The sequence below is a fragment of the Sarcophilus harrisii genome, chromosome 2 (genome assembly GCF_902635505.1).
Source record: "Sarcophilus harrisii chromosome 2, mSarHar1.11, whole genome shotgun sequence".
NCBI lineage: Eukaryota > Metazoa > Chordata > Mammalia > Dasyuromorphia > Dasyuridae > Sarcophilus > Sarcophilus harrisii.
The window spans coordinates 485,416,558-485,437,351 of NC_045427.1; the positions used below are offsets into that span (position 1 = coordinate 485,416,558).

Below are 20,794 nucleotides of genomic sequence, written 5' to 3' on the forward strand. Positions count from 1 at the left end.
AAGCCCGAGGCGCCGCTGGCCCAGATTAGTACGAGCTCGCCCCTCCTCATGCAAATGAGGTGGGCGGATTCTGCAACTGCTCGCACCTGTGCAGGCTCTCTCCCGCCCCAAGCCACACCCAATATGCTAATGAGGGGGCGTTCCCACACCCCTGAGCCGTATCCCCACAATTCAGCGCGCCTTCAGCTACGTGGAGCTGCTGGTGGCTGGCGGAGGGGGCGCCCCATTGTGACGGATCGGGCGAAGAAGGGGACTAGGGGGCAGCGGGGGAGCGCTCCTCCCGCCAGGACGGCACCATGAGCTCCCTGGGCGGGGAGACTCCGTCGTCCGACGCCTCCTCTCCCTCCCCGCAGGATGATGGCATGATGTGGTGGTACCGTTGGCTGTGCCGGTTGGCCGGGGTCATGGGGGGCATCTGTGAGTATTCCCCGCCCCCATCCGTTGACGCGCTCCCCCCTCCGCAGCCCCTCGGGCCAGGCTCGCGCGCATGCGTTTCTGCGGGAGCCGCCTCCTCTCACACCCCCTCCCCTCCCATCCTTGAGCGTCTCCCGCTGGTCCCTTTTCCCCCTCTGCTGGACCGTCTCTCGGATGAAACGCCGAGCCGAACCTCCTGCGCCGGGCCTTTGCGCCCTCCTTCTGGGCCGGCTGGGCTCCTGGTTCTGCGCCCGCGTTACGCGGGAAAGCGCACTTTGTGAGAGGGCTGGGAATGAATGAAGCCGCCCGTCCTTCCTTCCCGACGTCACCCTCCCGCCCATCTCCCGCAGCCTCCTCCTGATTGGCCGGCCTGGTGGGGTGCGGATGGCTCCCCTTCCCCGGGCTCCCCCCAATGAGCGAATAAAAAGCTTTGCAAGCCTGCCCTCACCCAACAGAACGTACAAGTAGGAGCCGGGCAAAGGTTTGGCGGGGGGAGATGCAGTCGTTACATGCCTGCTAGTTGCAGGTTTTGTGTCTGTGTAAGTAAAAGACGCGTCGGGACGCAGACGGGGAGCGCCGAGGCAGCGCTGCAAGAGGCCTTAGAAATAAAAAGGAGTTCTAACAGATCTCTGCCCACTTGTGCCTGGCGCCGAACTAAGCGCTCTCCCTCCTTTAATCCCACGCCATCCTGAGCTCGGTAGATGCTATTATCATCCCCATTCTACACGTGAGGAACTGAGGGAGAGAGGAAGGGACAGCAGGAAAATGTTACTGGATAGGATCCGGACGTAGGGGTGGGGCGTAACCTTGGGCGCTGGCATCGAAGCTCCCAATATTTTCCCAGCTTTGCCGTGGGAGAGCTGCTAAGTTGCTATTTACTAATAGGGAGGGTTCTGAGCTCTAAGATATGGATGGGAGGAAGTGGCTGGTGATCGGATAAAAACAGATATTTATAGAAATAACAAGCACATTCCTGGGAGGGTGTAAAGCTCCTCAGGTAGGCAGAGGAAACTGATGGCCCCCCTCCTTGGCCCCTGCAACTGACATGCTAAAGGATTTTCTCAACTCCCAGGTCAGATAAATGTTTGAGCTCAGGTTGGCTTCTTCCTGCTACTGTTTCTAGTTTTTCCTCCTTTGCTTTGGGTTGATTGTGCTTGGTTAAGAATAGGGATAGGGATTAGACCTGTAATTTCATTGTGATGGGGAGTTCTCCCTGAGGATACTCCCCTTTACTCATGTAGGTGCGGATTAGTTTGAGGAACTGGGAAGTTAGGTATTTGAGGAAGTATCAGTCTGTATACTGGAGCCTTCTGAGTGCAAGATTTGAGTCAGAACGGCTATGAACCAGACCTGAACTCTTTTTTTTTTAATAGCATTTTATTGACAGAACGTATGCATGAGTAATTTTTCAACATTGTCCCTTGCAATCACTTCTGTTCCAACTTTTCCCTCCTCTCTACCCTCTCCCCTAGATGGCAGGCAGTCCTATACATGTTATACATGTTAAAGTATATCTTAGATACTATATATGTGTACACATCTATACAGTTCTCTTGTTGCACAAGAAAAAATTGGATTCAGAAAGGTAAAAATAACCTGGGAAGAAAAACAAAAATGCAAGTAGTCCACACTCATCTCCCAGAGTTCTTTTGCTGGGTGTAGCTGGCTTTCTTCATTACTGAACAATTGGAACTGATTTGGTTCATCTCATTGTTGAAGAGGGCCACGTCCATCAGAATTGATCCTCATACAGTATCGTTGTTGAAGTGTATAATGATCTCCTGGTTCTGCTCATTTCTCTCAGCATCAGTTCATGTAAGTCTCTCCCAGCCTCTCTGTATTCGTCCTGTTGGTCATTTCTTACAGAACAATAATATCCCATAACATTCATATACCACAATTTACCCAACCATTCTCTAATTGATGGGCATCCATTCATTTTCCAGTTTCTAGCCACTACAAACAGGGCTGCCACAAACACTTTTGTCATGTGGATCCCTTTCCCTCTTTTAACATTTCTTTGAGGTATAAGCCCAGTAGTAGCACTGCTGTATCAAAGAGTATGCACAGTTTCATAACTCTTTGGGCATAGGTCCAAATAGCTCTCCATAATGGCTGGATGTATTCACAATTCCACCAACAATGCTCCAGTGTCCCAGTTTTCCCACATCCCCTCCAACATTTGTCATTATCTTTTCCTGTCATCCTAGACAATCTGACAGATTTCAGAGTTGTCTTAATTTGCATTTCTCTGATCAATGATTTGGAACACCCTTTCATATGAGTAGAAATAGTTTCAATTTCATCATCTGAAAATTGTCTGTTCATATCCTTTGACCATTTATCAATTGGAGAATGGCTTGATTTCTTATAAATTAGAGTCAATTCTCTATATATTTTGGAAATGAGGCCTTTATCAGAACCTTTAATTGTAAAAATGTTTTTCCAGTTTATTGCTTCCCTTCTAATCTTGTTTGCACAAAAGTTTTTTTAACTTGATATAATCAAAATTTTCTATTTTGTGATCAATAATGATCTCTAGTTCATCTTTGGTCACAAATTTCTTCTTCCTCCACAACAGACCTTGAACTCTTTAAGGAAAGGAGAATGGCCTGGAGGTTGATAGAGGAAAGCTACTGAGACCTGGATTCAATAGTGTGATTTAAATAGTATGGACCTCAAAAGAAGAAAAGTTGTCCAGTGATGGTATTTAGAGAGAAAGTCTGGAAGTAGAAGTAAGGAGCAAATAGTATTCTAACTTCTCTGAATAGACCAGTGAATAGTGGGGGTGTATGAGAGAGAGAGAATAGAAAGGAAGGAAGATGAATTTTTGAAAGAGCAATCAATGCATTCCAAATTCTTCTTCCACACATATGTGTATACATATATCTTTACATTTATTCATATCAATCTCTGACTTAGCATATCTCCCCTTTCCCTACTAGTACTAAGTATTATGAGTGTGCTAGAGAGGGAGGAAGAGATGGAGTGGGGATATGGAGGATTTGGAAAAGTGATTGAAATTTTGGGACTTCTGAAATAGTTGTCATATAAGACAAAAAAGCCCAATCATCTAAGTTGAATCAGGATAGAGGCAAAGAGTCCTATGTATCTCAATAGCTCTTGATGATATTATAGTTTAAAATTCCTATACTAGCAATGTTTAAAAATGTGTATCTCATTCTATATTTTAATCTATCAACTCTGGTAGGAGGTGGGTGACATTTTTCATCATCGGTTTTTTTTTTTTAGAATCATGATTGAACATTATGTTAGTTAGAATTCAAAATTGCCTATTTTTATAACGATGATGTTAATATATAGATTGTTCTTTTGTTTCTGTTCTCTTCATTCTTCATAAGTTTCAGGTTGCTAACAAAGCATCTCTTTCCTATTTTTCTTATAGCACAATAGTATTCCATTATATTCATATACTGGAATTTGTTTAATCATTCCTCACCAAATGGGCACCCCTTTAGCTTTCAGTTCCCGGCTATTAAAAAAAAAACTGCTATAAATATTTTTGCACATACAGGAAAAAAATTTTTCTTCTTTGATTTCTTTGGGCTACTTACTAATAGATCAATGGATCCATAGTTAAGGATCCATTGTTAAGTATTTTGAGGAGCATAGTTCCAATTGCTTTTCAGAATAGTTGGACCAATTTGCAATTCTATCAGCTATGCATTTATGTGTTTTCTTGCAGTCCCTTAAACATTTGGCCCTTTACTTTTTTTGGTCAACTTTGCCAATGTGATGGATGTGATAGAACCTTTGTGTTAATTTAATTTTCATTTCTCTAATTATTAGTGATTTGGAATATGTGTCTTTGGATTGAATTTCTTTCCTTAAAACTGCCTGAACCCAAGTTGAGTCCTGAAAGCAAGCTAAAGATCTTGAGAGGAGATAAAAAGCATTAAAATCTGATGGAGTTTACTAGCCATGACTCTAGAGAATCAAGACTGAAGTTTGTTGTCCACTTCCTCATAGATGATAGTCAAGAGGCACCAAAGGAGATATACAATATTTGCATATTGTTTCCACCGTTAGAATTTGAACTCTTTGAGGAGAACTCAGTTTTTGTTTTTGCTTTTTTTTGAATCTTCAGCATTTAACACAGTGTTTATCATGTAATGAACACTTAATAAATGCTTGTTCATTGCCTACAATAGAAATAGACTTGCTTCTTGGTGTTTCTGAAATTCAGAATAACAAAACAAATTACTAAAGCTTTAAAAAGGGGGAGGTTAGTACATTTTAGGCATGCAGGATAACTTGATAGAGGAGATAGAATGCTGAGTTAAAGAAACAAAATGTAAGTCATTCTGGATAAAATATAGAGGACATGAAAAGGGAAGTCATTTGAAATTAACCTGGAAAGATAGGCAGTAACCAAATTGAAGGTCTTTAAATGCTAAGTTGAGAAATTTGTGTTTTATCTTAGAGTAATATGAGAAGCACTAAAAAAAAATATCTTGAGCTAGTGAATGATGAGAAGGAAAATGTGCTTTTGGCAGTCAGTTGGAGAATGGATTAGAAACTGAATATTTTGGAAACAGGGAGACCACTTAAGAGATTGTTGCTATAGAGCAGCACTGGAGTGACAAAGACTAGAAGTGGGATGGTATCCTGAACCAGAGTCTGACAATTAAAAGGATTTATGGTTAGGTAGCAAAGGGCATGAGTAAGGAAGACTAGAATTCAAATTTGATTTCACACACTTAATAGCTGTTTCACTCCAAGAGAGTTATTTAACTTCTATTCTCCTGTTTTCTTCTTTTTAAAAAATAATATTTTTTTTATTTTTCAATATATATTCAAAAATATTTTTCAACATTCACTCTTGCAAAACCTTGTGTTCCAAATTTTTTCTCCCTTCCCCCTTCCCCATGGCAAATAATCCAATATAGGATAAAAATAGATGCAGTTTTTATAAACATAATTTCACATTTATTGTGCTGCACAAGAAAAATCAGATCAAAAAGGAAAAAAAAATGAGAAGAGGAAGAAAAAATCAAATAAACAAACAAGTAGTAAAAAATACTATGTTGTTATCCACATTTAGTTCCCATAGTCCTCTCTGGATGCAGATGGCTCTTTCCATCACATCTATTGGAATTTCACCTCAGTTTTCTTATCTGTAAAATGGGCATATAATAACACCTACCTTGCAGGGTTACTGTGAAGATCAAGTGAAATGCCACTTAGCACAGTGGCATAGAGTACATACTACATACATGTTATTATTTTGTTGTTATCATTATGGAATAATCATCAGTTATTTGGAATATTCACGTGTGGGGAATAGCTCTTTCAGTGTAGTTTTGTTATAGTTTGAATGTTCCTGCTTGTTCCCTACCTTGAAACAAGGGCTTAAAATTCAATATAATTCTTTAAATACTTGTTAAACACTAGTATGGGAATGTGATATTTAATAAGTTTGAGAGACATCGTTTTGGGGTAATTATTTTATTAATAATGTTAGCATACTATTAAATAAAATAGTCTGTGACCTTATTGAATACCAGAACCCCCTTATGGAACCCAGTTAGTGCTTATATGCCCTTGGAAGGGTGAATGTTCCTGTGGGTGGCAATCAACTCTGATTGTTTAACAAGTAATAAGAGTGAATAAATGTTATAATGAGAGGTGGACCTAATGAGGATCTGGGAAACTTTGATTATGTCATTTACTTAACCCAGCCTGGGGCAATTTAATTAGAAGAACTTATCAATCCTAGAGTAGAGCACTGTGGGCTTCCCCACCTGAGTGGGGTCTGAACAAGATTGTTAAGAAAGTTGATCCAGTCTCATTATCAGTAAAATCTTTCAGAAACTGAAGGAACCATAGACTTCTGAAAAATCCTGGTCCTAACACAATAATTGATTATTAATATCATATTTTGGATCGGGTTCAACCTTCTCATTTTCCAAAATGAGATCCAGGTTGGTTAATCACCTTGTCTAAGTAATGCTAAAGTTTCTGAGAGAGAATTTAAAGGCCGTTTCTCTAACTGCAGAACCAGTGCTCTTCTCAGTTTCTGCCTAGGTGCTCAGGGACTAGCCTTGAGTCTTACAAAGTTCATTAAGACCCAGTTGCTGCCCTCATAAAACTCAAAATCTAATAGGGGAGACCAAATATATACACTAAGATGGATAATGCCAATTGGACTGCCAGAAGCATTTTTTTTTATTAAAGCTTTTTGTTTACAAAACATATTCATGGGTAATTTTTCAATGCTGACTCTTGCAAAACTTTTCTGTTCCAAATTTTTCCCTCCTTCCTCCCATCCCTTACCAGCCCCTCCCCTAGATGGCAGGTAGTCCAATACATGTTAAATATGTTAATTCCAATATATGTATACATATACATTTATTTTGCTGTACAAGAAAAATTGGATCTAGGGGAAAAAAAAACAAACCTGAGAAGAAACACAAAATGCAAGCAAACATCAACAGAAAGAGTGAAAATGCTATGTTGTGGTTCATACTCAGTTCCCCCAGGCCTCTCTCTGCCAGAATTATTTAAAAGACTTCTAAAGAAGTTGAGAAGAGGAAGGGATTGACTTTTGACCAAGAAGATTTAGTGAAGATTTCTTAATGAAGAGGTTGCTAGGCCTTGAGCCAATCAACTAGCATTTATTAAATGTTTGCTTTGTGCTGGGCTCTGTGCTGAACACTTGGGGATACAAGAAAGGCAAAAACAATGTCCCTGCCCTAAAAGACCTCACATTTCAATAGGGATCGGTAGAGTTTCACTAGAAGAGATGGATGAAGAAATAAGAAAGAGTCATGAAACTAGAGAGACATGTGAGATCTGTAAAGTATTAAATTTATTCCCTTCCTCTTTTAAAGAGCCCTGACCTGTCAAAATCTAGAAATTGAAGGAAATGATATAGGTATATTGGGATACTTTTTAAAATTCTGAACATAAATAAAACAAACATTTCCATAACTGAAGTGGGGGGGGGGGAAGAGGATTGCACCTGAAACTGCACATATATATCTATTATATTTTCATTATAAATGTACAACAAAATTATCATGTAACTTTTTCTTCTTTCCCACTCACCTTAGGGATGGTTATCAGTAGACACACATACATATTTCTCAGTTCTTTATGATATTGATCAACATTGGTATTGATAGCATCTTCCTTCAACCACCTTTGTAGAAATGACTTGGTTGCTGCAGTATTTTTTCAAGAACAACTCAGAGGGACCAAGTCATTTCTACAAAAGTTAGAGTCCTGTTAGAGGAATCCTGTAAAGCCCAAAGCCTTCAGCCCTGTACTTTCTTTACCATATAATCCAGTTAAAGTAAAACAAACAAACAAAAAAAAAACCTTTTTGATATTTTCACAAGAAAAGGAAACATCGGAGAAAAGAAAGGAACACTTATTTTCCCCATGCAAGTTCCCAATAGAACCCTTTCTTATAGATTTCCATTCTGTCTGTGCTCCCCACCTGACTGACTTGTATGAATAAATCCTCAGTCAGGGAAGAACAGTGGCATGGAAGACAGAAGTTTACTTTTGTCATCATTTGGGCCACTACCTCATTCTCTGTTATCTGAAGTAAGTCACTGCTTAGCACTGCATTGTAGTCTCCCCATCTATAAAATGAGGAGTCTGGACTAAGTATTTTTACTAGCTCTAAAGTTTTTCGAGTATGATCAATTCTTCCTCTCTCCCCTAAGTTGTTAGTTTGTTCTCTGTTCTCTGATTACCTTATGTTTAATGCTGTGCATAGAATGTTAGCTTCTTGAAGGCAGGAATTCTGTGATTTTTTAAAAAAAAATCTTAGTATGTTTACATCATTTATATGCCTTGAACGTAATTAACCCCAAATTTAAGCAACAAGCCTAATCAGAAATAATTTTTCTTTTTAAAAAAATTTTTAATAATAGCTTTTTATTTCCAAAATACATGCAAAGATAATTTTCAACATTCACCCTTGCAAAACCTTATGTTCCAAATTTTTCTTCCTTTTTTCACTCCACTATCCGAGACAGCAAGTAATCCAATATAGGTTAAACATGTGCAGTTCTTCTAAACATATCTCCACATTTATCATGTTACACAAGAAAAATGACATCAAAAAAGAAAAAAATGAGAAAGGGGAAAAAAAGCAAGCAAACATCAAAAAAGGTAAGAATACTAGGCCGTGATCCACATTCAGCTTCCAATCCTTCTATGGATGCAAATGGTTCTCTCTGTCACAAGTCTATTGGAATTGGCGTAAGTCATCTCATTGCTGAGAAAAGTCTGGCATCTTTCTGAGGGAGAGACAGGGTTTGGTCTGTACATTTCCTTCCCCTATCTCCTGTAACCCAGTTAAAATTTCACTGGAGAAATCCATTCCATGTTAGCCAGATCAGGTGCAGAGAAGTTGGTGCAAGTTTAATGAACTGTTTGATAACTGTCCCTTCTTTCCCTTCCGCTGTGAGGCCTTTCCTTGCTTAGTTAGTCATATTTGTGCTTAACATTTACCTTCCTCTCTTTGTTGTGAGCTTCTCTGTACCTAGAATGGGCTTGCTCAAGCAAGTTTGATTTGTTTCCCTCATCCTCCATAACCACATTCTTCCCAAAGCACAGGGTCTGGTTGTATTACTTCCCTGATCAGTAAATTCCAGTGACTTTCTTCTCCCTCTAAAATAAAGGACTGGCTTCTCTATTTGGAGTTTAAAGTAATACCCAATTTGGCTACAATTGGCCTTTACAGTCTTTTTCTTTAACTTCCCTTTACATACTCTGTGGTCCAACCAGACCGGGTTTTTTGCTGTTCCTCACATAGAATACTATTATCAACTGTCTTCATGTCTTTGTCCCCGAGACCTAGAATGTCTGCTGTCCTTTCTTCCAGCTCTTAGATCTCTAGTTTCTTTCCAGGTTCAGCCCAAGCATCATTTTCTGTGTGAAGCCTTTATTTATCTTTCTGCTGATAATTTTTCCTCCTTCCCCCTGCCTTTACCTTATTTTGTATGTACTTATCTGGATATGTATTATCTTTCCCTATAGCATGAAAACTTCTTAGGGACATGGAACAGTTTTATTTTTCTCCCTTGTATTTGCCTGTAGACAGATTTCTCCCCTCAATTGAATGAGGCTAAAAATCCCAGGACGTAGTAGTCAGTACGTAATAGATTTAACAAATGCTGATTAATTGATTTCCTTTTGCTGCATCCTCATTGTCTGATATAATATTTTATTGATAGCTCACTGCTTTTAGAGCCTCATCTAGGCTCCAAGGGAAAGTACTAAAGACCATTTTCCTGCCTATCAAAGAGTTAGATTTCTTTGACCATAGTAGGATCAGCATGGAGTTGGGTTAAAAGAATTGAACTTGACTTTGTCTTCTGATTCTATGTGTGATGACTTTGCCTCTCAAATAAGTAAATATGTATAAAAGTTCTTTGTAAAATTTAAGTTTTGGAGTTGTTAGACAAACCTAAGGGATTAGCTATTTAATGATGCAGATTTCTCTCTTAAAGAAAGTAATTGCACTGTCAGTTGGAAAATTGAATTAGAAATTTTTAAAACAAATCTTCAGTCTAAGAGAGAGTAATATATGAGAAACAACCAGAAATTGAAGTATAGTCTAGTTAGGTATACCTTTAGTATTTTTCAAAATTTAGTTTAAAAGTTTGTGCCAAGTTGTTAATTTCTAGGAAAAGAACTGAATAAGATAGCATACTTGAATTTTAATTGAACACTTTAAAAACGATAAACTGTTGTATGACAAGCTCCTAATTAGCCAAAATTCTAAAACGTATTAATTGAATGTTTTTATATAATTACATGCATTTTCCCACATTCTGAAAGTAATATGAGATTACCAAATTGAGGTTAACATTCTTGGCTTTAAGTGTATATATTTAATGAAAAAAAAATCTAAATTTAATACATGTAATTTGATCTTATATATTAAGCAGAAGTGTTTACTGAAAAAAAATAATGATTCAGATTTCTAATCAGGATTCCTGCTCAGGATTGTTCCATATTTGCTGCTAATTCTAGTCAATATATCTTGTTTTCAAGCTTGTGCAATTTCTGGGCTCTTCAACTGTATCACCATTCATCCCCTCAACATTGCAGCCGGTGTATGGATGATGTAAGTAATACCAGTGATCTGGTCTCTGTTGGGTGGTCTGCTGGCTGGATGTGGTTTTCTAGGTCAGGGCTCTTTTTAAACCTTCATATATTCTACCCATCTTTTTGGAGTAGATAGAAGCCCTGGACTTGATGTCAGAAAGAGCTGGATTCAAATATGACTTTAGACACTAGCTACATGATCCAGGGTAAGGCACTTAATCTCTTTGCCTCAGTTTCTTCAACTTTAAAATGGGAAGAGTGATAGTATTTAACTCCCTCCCAAAGTTCTTGTGAGGCTCAAATGAGATATTTTTAAAGTGCTTAGTGTAGTATCTGACACCTAGTACATGATAAATAAATCCATTCTTCCCTCTCTCCCTTCCTTCCTTCCCCCCTTCCATCTTCTCTCCCCTTTTTTTCTTTTTTCCTTTCCTTGTCTAGCTAGACTCAGGATAGGCTATCTCATTGGTCCTCAAAGTGTGGTCCAAAGAATTGTTGGGGTCTCTGAAACCCTTTCAGAGGGTCTACAAATTCAAAATCATTTTTTATTTCTAATATAGTAAATAGCTATAAATATAACAACCCATGTGAACAAAAACTCTTTGAACAGATCCTAGATAGTTTTTTTTTTATAAGATTAAGATACTGAGAACAAAAGTTTGAGAACCACTGGGCTATATCATATTTCAGACTCTTATTGGAGCATTATGCATAGGTTCTACCTTGTAAAAAGAATTTGGAAAGACTGAATATCTTATTGGGACCCTGGACAGCATCAGAACTAGAACTATCAGGTGGATCCCAGGATCATGAGAAAACCAGGCTGTAGTATAAAGAGGGGTGCAGGTGTTAGTGGCATTAATAAATTTGGGGTAGAAAACTGGGGATTCTATACAAGGTACCAGAATACCTTGAGGTTAGCTTGATAGTGAGGTAAGGTAATCATTAATTAGGTGATTTTTAGATATTTTCTTTTAGTGTTTCTGCCTTGTTTCTATTAATTCATAATCTTTTATTGTGTTGAAACTTTATTTTTGAGGGTTTTTTTTTCTTAAAAACAATTTTTTGAGAGTTCCTCTCAGTTACTTTTTTTTTCTCCATGTTTTGAGTTTGTTTTTTAAGGGAATACTGAGGAATTGGATTTCTTTTCCCACTTCCCACTCTTTTTGTCTCCCATTGCTTATATACTTCTTGGAGTGGAAGCTTGTTCCTTCATATACATGGTCTGAGGTCGTGGGTGGGAGAAGCAAGTCAGTGATAGCGTTTGGCTGGCAGGGGGAGCCAGAGGTAAAACTAGATATCAGTCTTGGAGAGAGTCCAGAAAGAAGCTTCTAAAGAGATAGAAAATAGGCCATTTTTTCAGGAGTTGGCAGAGAAGAAAAGGTCAGTATTCCTCATATGTTTGAGAAGTTAGTTGCAAGGAATATGCTGAGCAGTTCTTCTGAGGACCAAATAAAAGAAAATGGGGACTTGCTAACTAGGATGTAAAATCTCTCAGGTAATTTTAAAAATTGTATGCAAAGGGAGTTTGGTTAGACTTGCCTTTCATAGATTACAAACCCAAAGAGTTAAAAACTAAAAAGAATAGTTTCTATCTGGAGAATTTTAAAGGTAGCTATCTATTTATTACTATTGACTTATGTATTCAATAGAATGGCAGAATTATCAGACCTGTTGTAATTCAAACCCTGTTTTAAAGAGGAGAATAGCTGAAGCCCAGAAAGATGATGCCTCATTCAAAATTATGTGGAGTTAATAGTGGAAAGCCTTGCCCAGCTAGAGTGGGCTGGATAATGTGGTCATTTGGAGTTCCTCCAACTCCAAGGATCTTGAGTCCAACTTGTTTTTAAATTTTCCTAAGTAGCGAATTTTTTCCTCCAGTTACTGTTTGGTCATTGGGTACATTCTTAATAATCAGATAATTTATGTAAAACATTTGCTTTTGTGATAGGGAGTAAGAAGAGCAAAAGGGGAAGTATAAGATCCAGAATCTCTTATATGGCTGCTTGGAAAATAAAGTGAACATCAGAAAATAATTAGAAAATAAGTGTTAAATTGAGACTCGGCATTTCAAGAAGGATGATGGTTGTTTCTTTAGGGTCAGGGACAAGTTTCCTGGAGGAAGTACAACTTGAACTATCCCTTGCAGAATTAATATCAGTGACTAAGAGGCTTGGGAGGAGAGCATTCTATATTTTTCCCAAAGTCCTTTTCATTAGCAAGATGAATGACAGATAAGCATGTTTAGAACAGTCATAGAGTGGAGTTTGTTTTGCCCAGGTTTGATTGGCCTGCCGCTTGACTTTCGTTTCTTTTCTTCCCTCGTGCAGGTTAAATGCCTTCATCTTATTTTTATGTGAGGCACCTTTCTGTTGCCAGTTCATTGAATTTGCAAACACAGTTGCTGAAAAGGCTGATCGGCTGAGGTCTTGGCAGAAGGCTATCTTCTACTGTGGGTAAGAAGGCCTGACCATTGGCCAGAGAAACTTCATAGTATTAACTATTTGTTGACTTCTTAGCCGGGAGCATAGTAGGTAGAACTGCTAGGTGCAAACTATCTCAAGTAGTTTTCCCCTTTCAAATCCATTTTTTTCCCATTTAAACATTACCTGTTAGAAGAATAGGACTGAGAATGACCAAGTGGAGAGAAGAAAAAGGATAGCTTTGTAATAGTATTTACTATAATTCTGTGAAGTGCTTAGCATTTGCTTGTAGATGGCACTACTAAAGTTACTTCACTCTTTACTGAATACTTAAGTCAGCCTTAGATCAGTCTCTGTTAGATGCTCTATGAAGGATGGAGAGTTGGAGAGACATGAGACATTGTTCCTACACTCAAGCTTACCATCATGTTTTTCTGTAAGACATAGCTATAAAAGCAAATGATGGAGATGTACTATGACCACACCAAGTACCTTAGTACTGAGACTATAGATCTGCTGCATATTTAATGTGGGAATTTTGAGTGCTGAGTGCTGTGGATGATACAGAAAAGTTTGAAACCCTAGAATTCCCCCTGTAGGTCAGCCATATGATGTAATCAGGAATACATCTTTGATTATAAAAAGAGGACTGACCTGGGAATTGAGACTCAATTTCTAGGCTTAGCTTTGCCCCCTGATTTGCTGTATGACTTTAGATAGTCACATTCTCTCTCTTTGGTCCTTGGTTTCCCCATCTGTTAAAGGAGAGGATTGGACTAGGTGATCTTCAAGTGGAAGATCAGAGCGAGATGGAGTTGTTTTAGAAATGAAGCAGCTAAACATGCAAATGGTATAGAGGAGTCTCTTTTTAAAGAGCCCCCATAATTTCTAGTTTTCTTGTCTGTTTCTCTACAGGATGGCAGTTTTCCCTATTGTCATCAGCCTGACTTTGACCACCCTTTTGGGAAATGCTATTGCCTTCGCCACAGGCGTACTTTATGGACTTTCTGCACTTGGCAAAAAGTATGTCTGTTTCTTCATCTTGTTCTGATGTTGTCAAACCATTTATTGATGTTGACTGTTCTGATACCTATAACTAAGGAAGATTTGGAGATTCTTCCCATTTTGTAGTTGAGACTGTGTAGGAATACAGTGGTTGATCAAGATCAGCAGTTCAGCTTTTCTAATGGTTTGATATCCCCTTTTAATGTGCCAAGGGAGCACATTACTGGAGAAAGGCAGGATAAACATGCCCAAGACTCCCTGCGTGTCATCCCCTGATTGGAGAGTTCCACTGAGTTTCTCTTAAGAGTCTTACAGAATAGGGACAGCTAGGTGGCGCCGTGGATAGAGCACCAACCCTGAAGTCAGGAGGACCTGAGTTCAAATATGCCCTCAGACACTTAATACTTCCTACTGTGCAACCCTGGGCAAGTCACTTAACCCCAAATGCCTCAGCAAGGAAAAGAAAAGGGGGAAAAAAAGAGTTCTACAGAATAGTTTTTCAGGAAAACCAAAGGGTTGAGAAGCTTGGTCACCAGATCATTTGGAGGTTAAATGCAAAGAATCATGGAGTTGAAAATTATGACAAGATTATAAAACCAAAGAGTAGGCATGAGTAGGAGATGAGGCATCAGTGACACTCAGGTTGAGAATTTCTCTGGTTTTCTGAATCCTTATCAGGTTATTTCTTATCAATTTCTAGAGTTCAGCTGGAGCTCAGTTAAGAATAAGAAGCTTCAGTGTAGTAAATTAGACTACCAACCTGGAGTCTGGAGACATGGTCTGTCACTGTGGGACTTTAAGAAATCACTTCCCTTTTCTGGGTCTCAATTTCTACATTTTTAAAATGAGGGAATTAGAGTGGACTTAGAGTGGACCATTTTCCAAGACTCTTTCTACTCTATGGTTCCCTCTTAAGTGGAAAATCAGAGTGGGGCCTGCTTAGTCTTTGGTGAGAATTGGTTCTAATGGACAATAATCTGAGTCAGCAGCAAGGCAGAATAGTTGACTGGATCAATCAGCCTGTTGCTTGTTTAAACTTCACCAGGCAAAACACCCTTTGTATGGTTTTGCTAGAGCTTAATCCACCCTTCCTTCAGCTTCAACTTAGGAAGAAACCTATGGTCTGCTTCTTGTTTCTTACTCATTGTTCTGTTGGATAATATCATCACTCCTTTTTTTCCGTGCAGGGGTGATGCAATTTCCTACGCAAGGATCCAGCAGCAGAAGCAACAGGCAGACGAGGAGAAACTGACGGGGACCCTTGAAGGGGAGTTGTGAGCATCTGGCCCAGGATTGGCACCTTCTCTCTGTGGCCTTAAGAACTTTCCTCTAGTTCCAGTTTCCTGGCCCTCACACCTTCCATTTCTTTGGAAAGATAGACACTTGGTCAGAGTGGAGTGGAGAGGACGAGGACTATGCTTCAGCACATAGCAACTTTGAGATAAGCATTTATGTAGGAATTCTTTCATAGTGCCTAGCATATAGTGAATGCTTGGGAAACACTAACTCAGGTGTTCCTGCCTCTCCATGTTTCTCACCCTCTTCCTTGAAGACTCACTTGCATCCTCTACTGGACTTGCATCTTTTACCCTGTGTCTGCCCGTTGACTCTGGGTCAGCTAGGGATGAAATTTCAAAGCCTGTGGCAGGCAAGCACTACAGAAAACTAGAGCAGAAATCATGAACACGTCTGGAAGACAAGAGTCCTATAGAAGAAGTTTGACTGCTCAGCTTCTTGGGGCCGTGAGTTCTTCAGTTGGAAATGGAGCAGAGCAGGCAGCCTCTTTCACATTTGCTGCCCCTATTGACTGGTTTTTGACTGGCTGCCAGATTACTTTTCATATTTAATATATTTTGAAATTTATCTTAATGACCCAGTAGGGATGTGGGAGTAAATGATGCTTCTCCATTTCCACTACCAGCCTGAAACAAGCTTTCATCTCTGTTCTTCAGAGGTAGGAGATACTTTAGATTCTGGCCTTTGCTGTACAGGGTAGGGCAAAATGTCCCTACAGCATCTATTGCTGTCAAATTGGCATTCAAGGCCATTTATGAATGGCCTTCAGTTGATGGCAGGGGGTGCATTTCAGGGGGCCAGAGACTGATATTGAATCTGTCTTCATTAAGAGTCAGATCCAGGAGGTCAGGACCAGAGCTGTTTGTGGGCATGTGGCATCCACTTGATCTTGGGCCTAGCTTTGCCTTCTATTTCTTCCTCTTTGCCTCTTGCTCCTCCATTTCCCCCATTCACAGCATCAAGTTATGGAATTTGGAAAGCTCTGGATCCTTTTAAGCTATTTGTAAAGGATCCTCCAGATTCTCTGATCACCCCTTTATATCTCACTTGGGATGCAAAAAGCTTTGGAGTGAAAAGATATCCTTGAATTTATTAACATGTGGGATGTCTCTTCAGTCCCAGTAGTCCTTTGACCTATCCTGGTAGTGCTGGGGTCAGGTGGAGCTCAGGGCTAGGTTAGGCCAGTCCCCACAGACTTCACCATGCTTCAGGCCCAGAAAGGTTGTCAGCTGGTTCCTGCAAGAGGGAGAGTAACGCAGCAGGAATGATGAAGGAAGAGCAGCCCCAGTGATGTTCCCTGTACTTCCCTCTGAATTTCCATGGGATTTTATGCAAATCACTTTACATGTTATCCTCCACTTCGTGATCCCTCCATTGGCCTTTTAGTACTGGGGGGATCCAGGTCTGCTCTCAACAGGAGGTGCTTGGTGCTAAGATGTACAGAGTAACATCATTCCTGAACCGTCAGAGCAGGGGCTCTGATGCAGGTCTCCCTCAGTGACCCAAGTCCCACATATATGGGTAGTAGCTCAGGTCAATTTAGAACTAACCAAAATAGAACTTTTCTTCATGGACTGTTGGACTGTAGTTTTGGATTCATTATCTCTCAAGATGGATATATCTTTCAGACTCTTGAGGATACGGGCAGAAATCTCATCAGCCTACTCCACGTCCCAAAGTCCCCACCTCTACCCTCCTTTCTCAAATGTCTGCACTTGCTATTCTTTTCCATATTGACATATATTCCCCCCACTCTACTTTTTTCTTCTTCCAAGTCCAAAAGCTCAGTGAATCATCTTGTAGGAGCTGCAGTAGAGACACAGGTGTCCCGTAGTGAATCCGGGGTGAGATAGCTCATTGATTGGTGTATTAAAGGCAGAGGTGCTGGTTTTGGCCTGAAGCCTCTCTACATTGTGGCATTAACATCTGTCTCAGATTGGGATCTGGGCATGGAGAGGAAGCACACATTAGAAACGTTTCTTTTTCTACCACAAGCTGTTTGCTTCCTGCACTTCTCACTAATCTCATTTGCCACCCTTCCTTTTTAGACTTCAAATGACACATCACCCACAATAATCATTCAGTCTCTTATGCAATTGTCTGAGCTCAGCTGGTGTTAAGTTTTATTTGATCCTATTCTATGTTGGGACAAGACTGACCTCTTTTGGCATTCCTTTGCTTACTAGCCCTAAAGAAGACTTCAGGGGTTGATGGTGAATGAGGGGAATGCTTGAAGACAGCCCAGTTAAAACATGAAATAGATTGTGCACTTAGTTGTGTCAGATTGGTTTGGGGATCTAGGAGTATGGGTTCTTTATTGGGTCTTCTGATAAAATTTCAGAAGATTTTACCTTGTGAGAAGGTGTTTCACATCTTCTTTTCTTGCTGCAATTTTAATTAACTGATTCATGGAGATCTGGGATTTAGGTACAGAGAACAGACTTTCTTTGCCATCTTTTGTCCCTCAAGGGCTTTTGGACTTAGCTTGTGATAACACAAACTGTTTGGGAGCTGGACTTCCAAACTGAGCCATTGTATGTTTCTGGGAGAATTTGTAGCCCAGACTTTCTCATTAGCCGGGTCACTACTCTTTTGAATTCACCCTACCTGTGAGTTTTTGACCGGATGGAATTTTGGGGGTTTGTTGCTGATATTACTGTTTTGTATTTTTTAAGACAATGATCTAACTGTGATCTCCTTATCTATTTATGTCCTGTGGCCTAATTGGCTCTTTGCTATCACTCTTCAGTGCCCTTAACTGACATCCAGACCACTTATGGCAGAACTCAGCATTTATTAGTCCCTAGGGGATGCAAAGATTAAAAAATTCAGAACTAGTGTAGGCCCTTATAGTGGGCCAGGCCTTATCCTTTTCTGAGTGCAAAGGGATTGATTGATCCTTTTGTAATATTTTATATAGGTTGTCAGAGGCCCAACTATTGTACAAGTGAAAACACTATATACTGGGTGCATCTCAAGCAAGAGTCATCATAATGTCTTAGATATGACACTAGCCATAATTTTCCAGAAGCCATGTTACCAGGAAGAGTTGAGCAATGGTTGGATATTAAACATTCATCATCAGGAGCTATGGGTATCCTGGACAGTGTCACTAAAAATGGAAATCTAGATAAATGAAGCATTAAATTTTTTTTTAGAAAATGATAAATCTCCCCATCACAGTCACAGTATGGTTGACTTTGTGGAAACAGATAAGCATATTAATTTGGAGCCATCACTGTCCAGAGAGGCAGACCAAACTTGATCTCAACAAGGTAAGGAAGGATAAATGGAATTTGGCTCTCTGGAGAAAAACATATATGTCTTCAAGGAGGTACCCTGTTCTGTAGAGATAATCGCTTTTTAGTTTGTGGATCACTACAGAGACTCTCAGCCATAAGTGGCCCAAACAGGATCCTGAGGAGTATTGTATTGAAAACATTAAAGGAGACAGCAAATACTCTCCTCTACTTGCAGGATTATCCCATCTTTTTATGTATGCAGTGAATAAAAGAACATTCTACCTCCTTATAGAGTGAAGTGGAGATTTCTGTTTACTTTAAAAAACTGTTTTTGAAGCAAAAGAAAAATTAAGCAGCAGGGTACCCCACTATGGAGGGGTTGCAGTACACAGAGGAATCTGGTAGAACATCTGAATGATGCCTCTGTCAGACCCACATTTATTTGCCTTTTTGTCCCATTTGATAATTTGTCTTTCCTACCTACCTATATATTTACTACTCTTATCTCAGACAAATTCTCAGGGAATTTAGGTGAAGTTTAGATTGAGTATTAGTGACATCTCATTCCCGTGTTCTTTCAGGTGTCTTAGTAGATACCAAATCTCTGAGAAACAGCTTTCATAAAGTGGGCAGACACCATCCTTAGCGGGATTGTTGAGAGTGTCCAACCAAAATCAAGGAAGGAAAGCTGTTTTTCAGAGTGGGATTTTAGTGCATTGGTGCTTTGAATCAGAGTGGTAGGATTGGAAGCAATCTTTGAAGTTGCCTAGAGGAATTCTCTTTTTACACATGAGATTGAGATCCAAAGAGGAGCAATGTCACATAGAGGTTATGACAAGAAAGAACCAAGGTTTCCTGACTTGAAAGGCCAGTCAGTGTTCATTGTACCATGTAGTATCCAGAATAAGGGGCAAAGGGAATCTAGGAAGACCTATGTATCCTGAGCCACAGGTGGGGTTTGCTCTAGACTTGAATATTTATTTCTTTTTCCAGAATATTCACTTTTAATCTAGATTTTCGTTGTTTAGGTTTCCAGTGTAATTTTCAATTTGAACAATAAAATGTGGCATTTGTCAGTATGACTTTTTTTTTTTTTTAACTTTTCTTCTCTTAATACATGAGCCTGAAAATAGTCAAGGTGGGTTGTTTACCAAACTGAAGTTTCTGGCAAGGATAGCTACATTAGTCATATCATAGAGGCCACCAAAGTTATATGATCATCAGAGATGAGTACAAAGGTAAAGCACAAGATCCCTATAAAGTCTCTAGAAGCTTTTGGATGAAGCAGATAATCTAAATATAAAGTTCTTCCCCATTAGGTCAATAGGTTAGATTTGGGAGGCAGAATTTTCAAATTCCCTTGCTTGTGTGCAGCTGTCAATGTAAAGATAGCTATATTAGTTTATATACTAACATGTTCTTTCCTGATGGTAGGAGGTGCTTAGGATCAATATTAGGACCCCATTGGGCACCTACAGACTTTAGAATTTTAGGGATTATCAGGGGCTCAGAGGTCACAGAATTTTAAGAGTTGGGTGGGAATTTAGTGGCTATATAGATCCAACTGCCTGTGCGTGCAGGAATCACTTCGTTAGTACATTTGAAAGGTGACTATTTTGAATACTTCTGACCGGGACCTCAGTAAATTTTGAGGTCACTTTGTTCTAGATTGGATGACTATGCAAAAGTTTGTTATTTCCAAGTAATTTGGTCTATATATGACTTCTGGAAACAATTATAACAAATCTAATTCCTCTTCAGATATTTAAAATCAATGTTGCATACTCGTCCTCTCCAACCCCTCTTCAAAATTCTAAAATCTTTTTCTGGGTTACCGAGGAAACTTCTTACTTTTGTCAAAACCTACTTTGAGGCAGGGATGAGGAACTGACTTATATGACATTGATATTAAGATTAGGTGAGGAAAGGTTTCCAAACTAGACCACTATTATGTCATCAGGGAAAAGTTGGCTAGGCCAGAGTTGGATGGAAGGAGACAACCAGTCATTGTCCTAACAAGTCTGACACTGAGCCTGAGTTGGGGTTAGGATGTAGGGAATGCAGATTTCTCCAGTGGTACCTATCCAGTCCCATGTCCCTGAAAAGTTCTGTTTGGGTTTTCATTTCATGGAAAATGAGTGACTGAGCTAGTTATGGAACTCTGTCCAAGAGAAATCAAATTCTGGATTTAGTCTTCTTTGTGGGCCAGGGACTTTTGCCCTCCCAGAATCTCATGCAAGAATTGGAAATGACTTTAGGATTATCTAATCCAATTCCATTTTACAGAGTTGTGAAAACCTTGGGAAAAGATTACCCTGGAGT

General features: G+C 39.5%; 1 protein-coding gene across 1 annotated transcript; it reads left to right on the forward strand.

Annotated features, from left to right (window-relative positions):
* The first annotated feature begins 187 nt into the window (after positions 1-187).
* Positions 188-19,551, forward strand: CACFD1 (calcium channel flower domain containing 1). Its single transcript, XM_003757451.4, has 5 exons — positions 188-417; positions 10,453-10,525; positions 12,837-12,962; positions 13,845-13,952; positions 15,122-19,551. Exons 1-5 carry the CDS (start codon positions 297-299, stop codon positions 15,210-15,212), a joined length of 519 nt encoding a protein of 172 aa, XP_003757499.1. The 5' UTR covers positions 188-296; the 3' UTR covers positions 15,213-19,551.
* Positions 19,552-20,794: the final 1,243 nt, after the last annotated feature.

Coding starts and splice junctions, on each gene's coding strand:
- CACFD1 (XM_003757451.4), top strand. CDS start 297: ATGAGCTCCCTGGGCGGGGAGACTCCGTCGTCCGACGCCTCCTCTCCC. Junction 418..10,452: donor CGGGGTCATGGGGGGCATCT/GTGAGTATTCCC, acceptor CTTGTTTTCAAG/CTTGTGCAATTTCTGGGCTC. Junction 13,953..15,121: donor CTTTCTGCACTTGGCAAAAA/GTATGTCTGTTT, acceptor TTTTCCGTGCAG/GGGTGATGCAATTTCCTACG.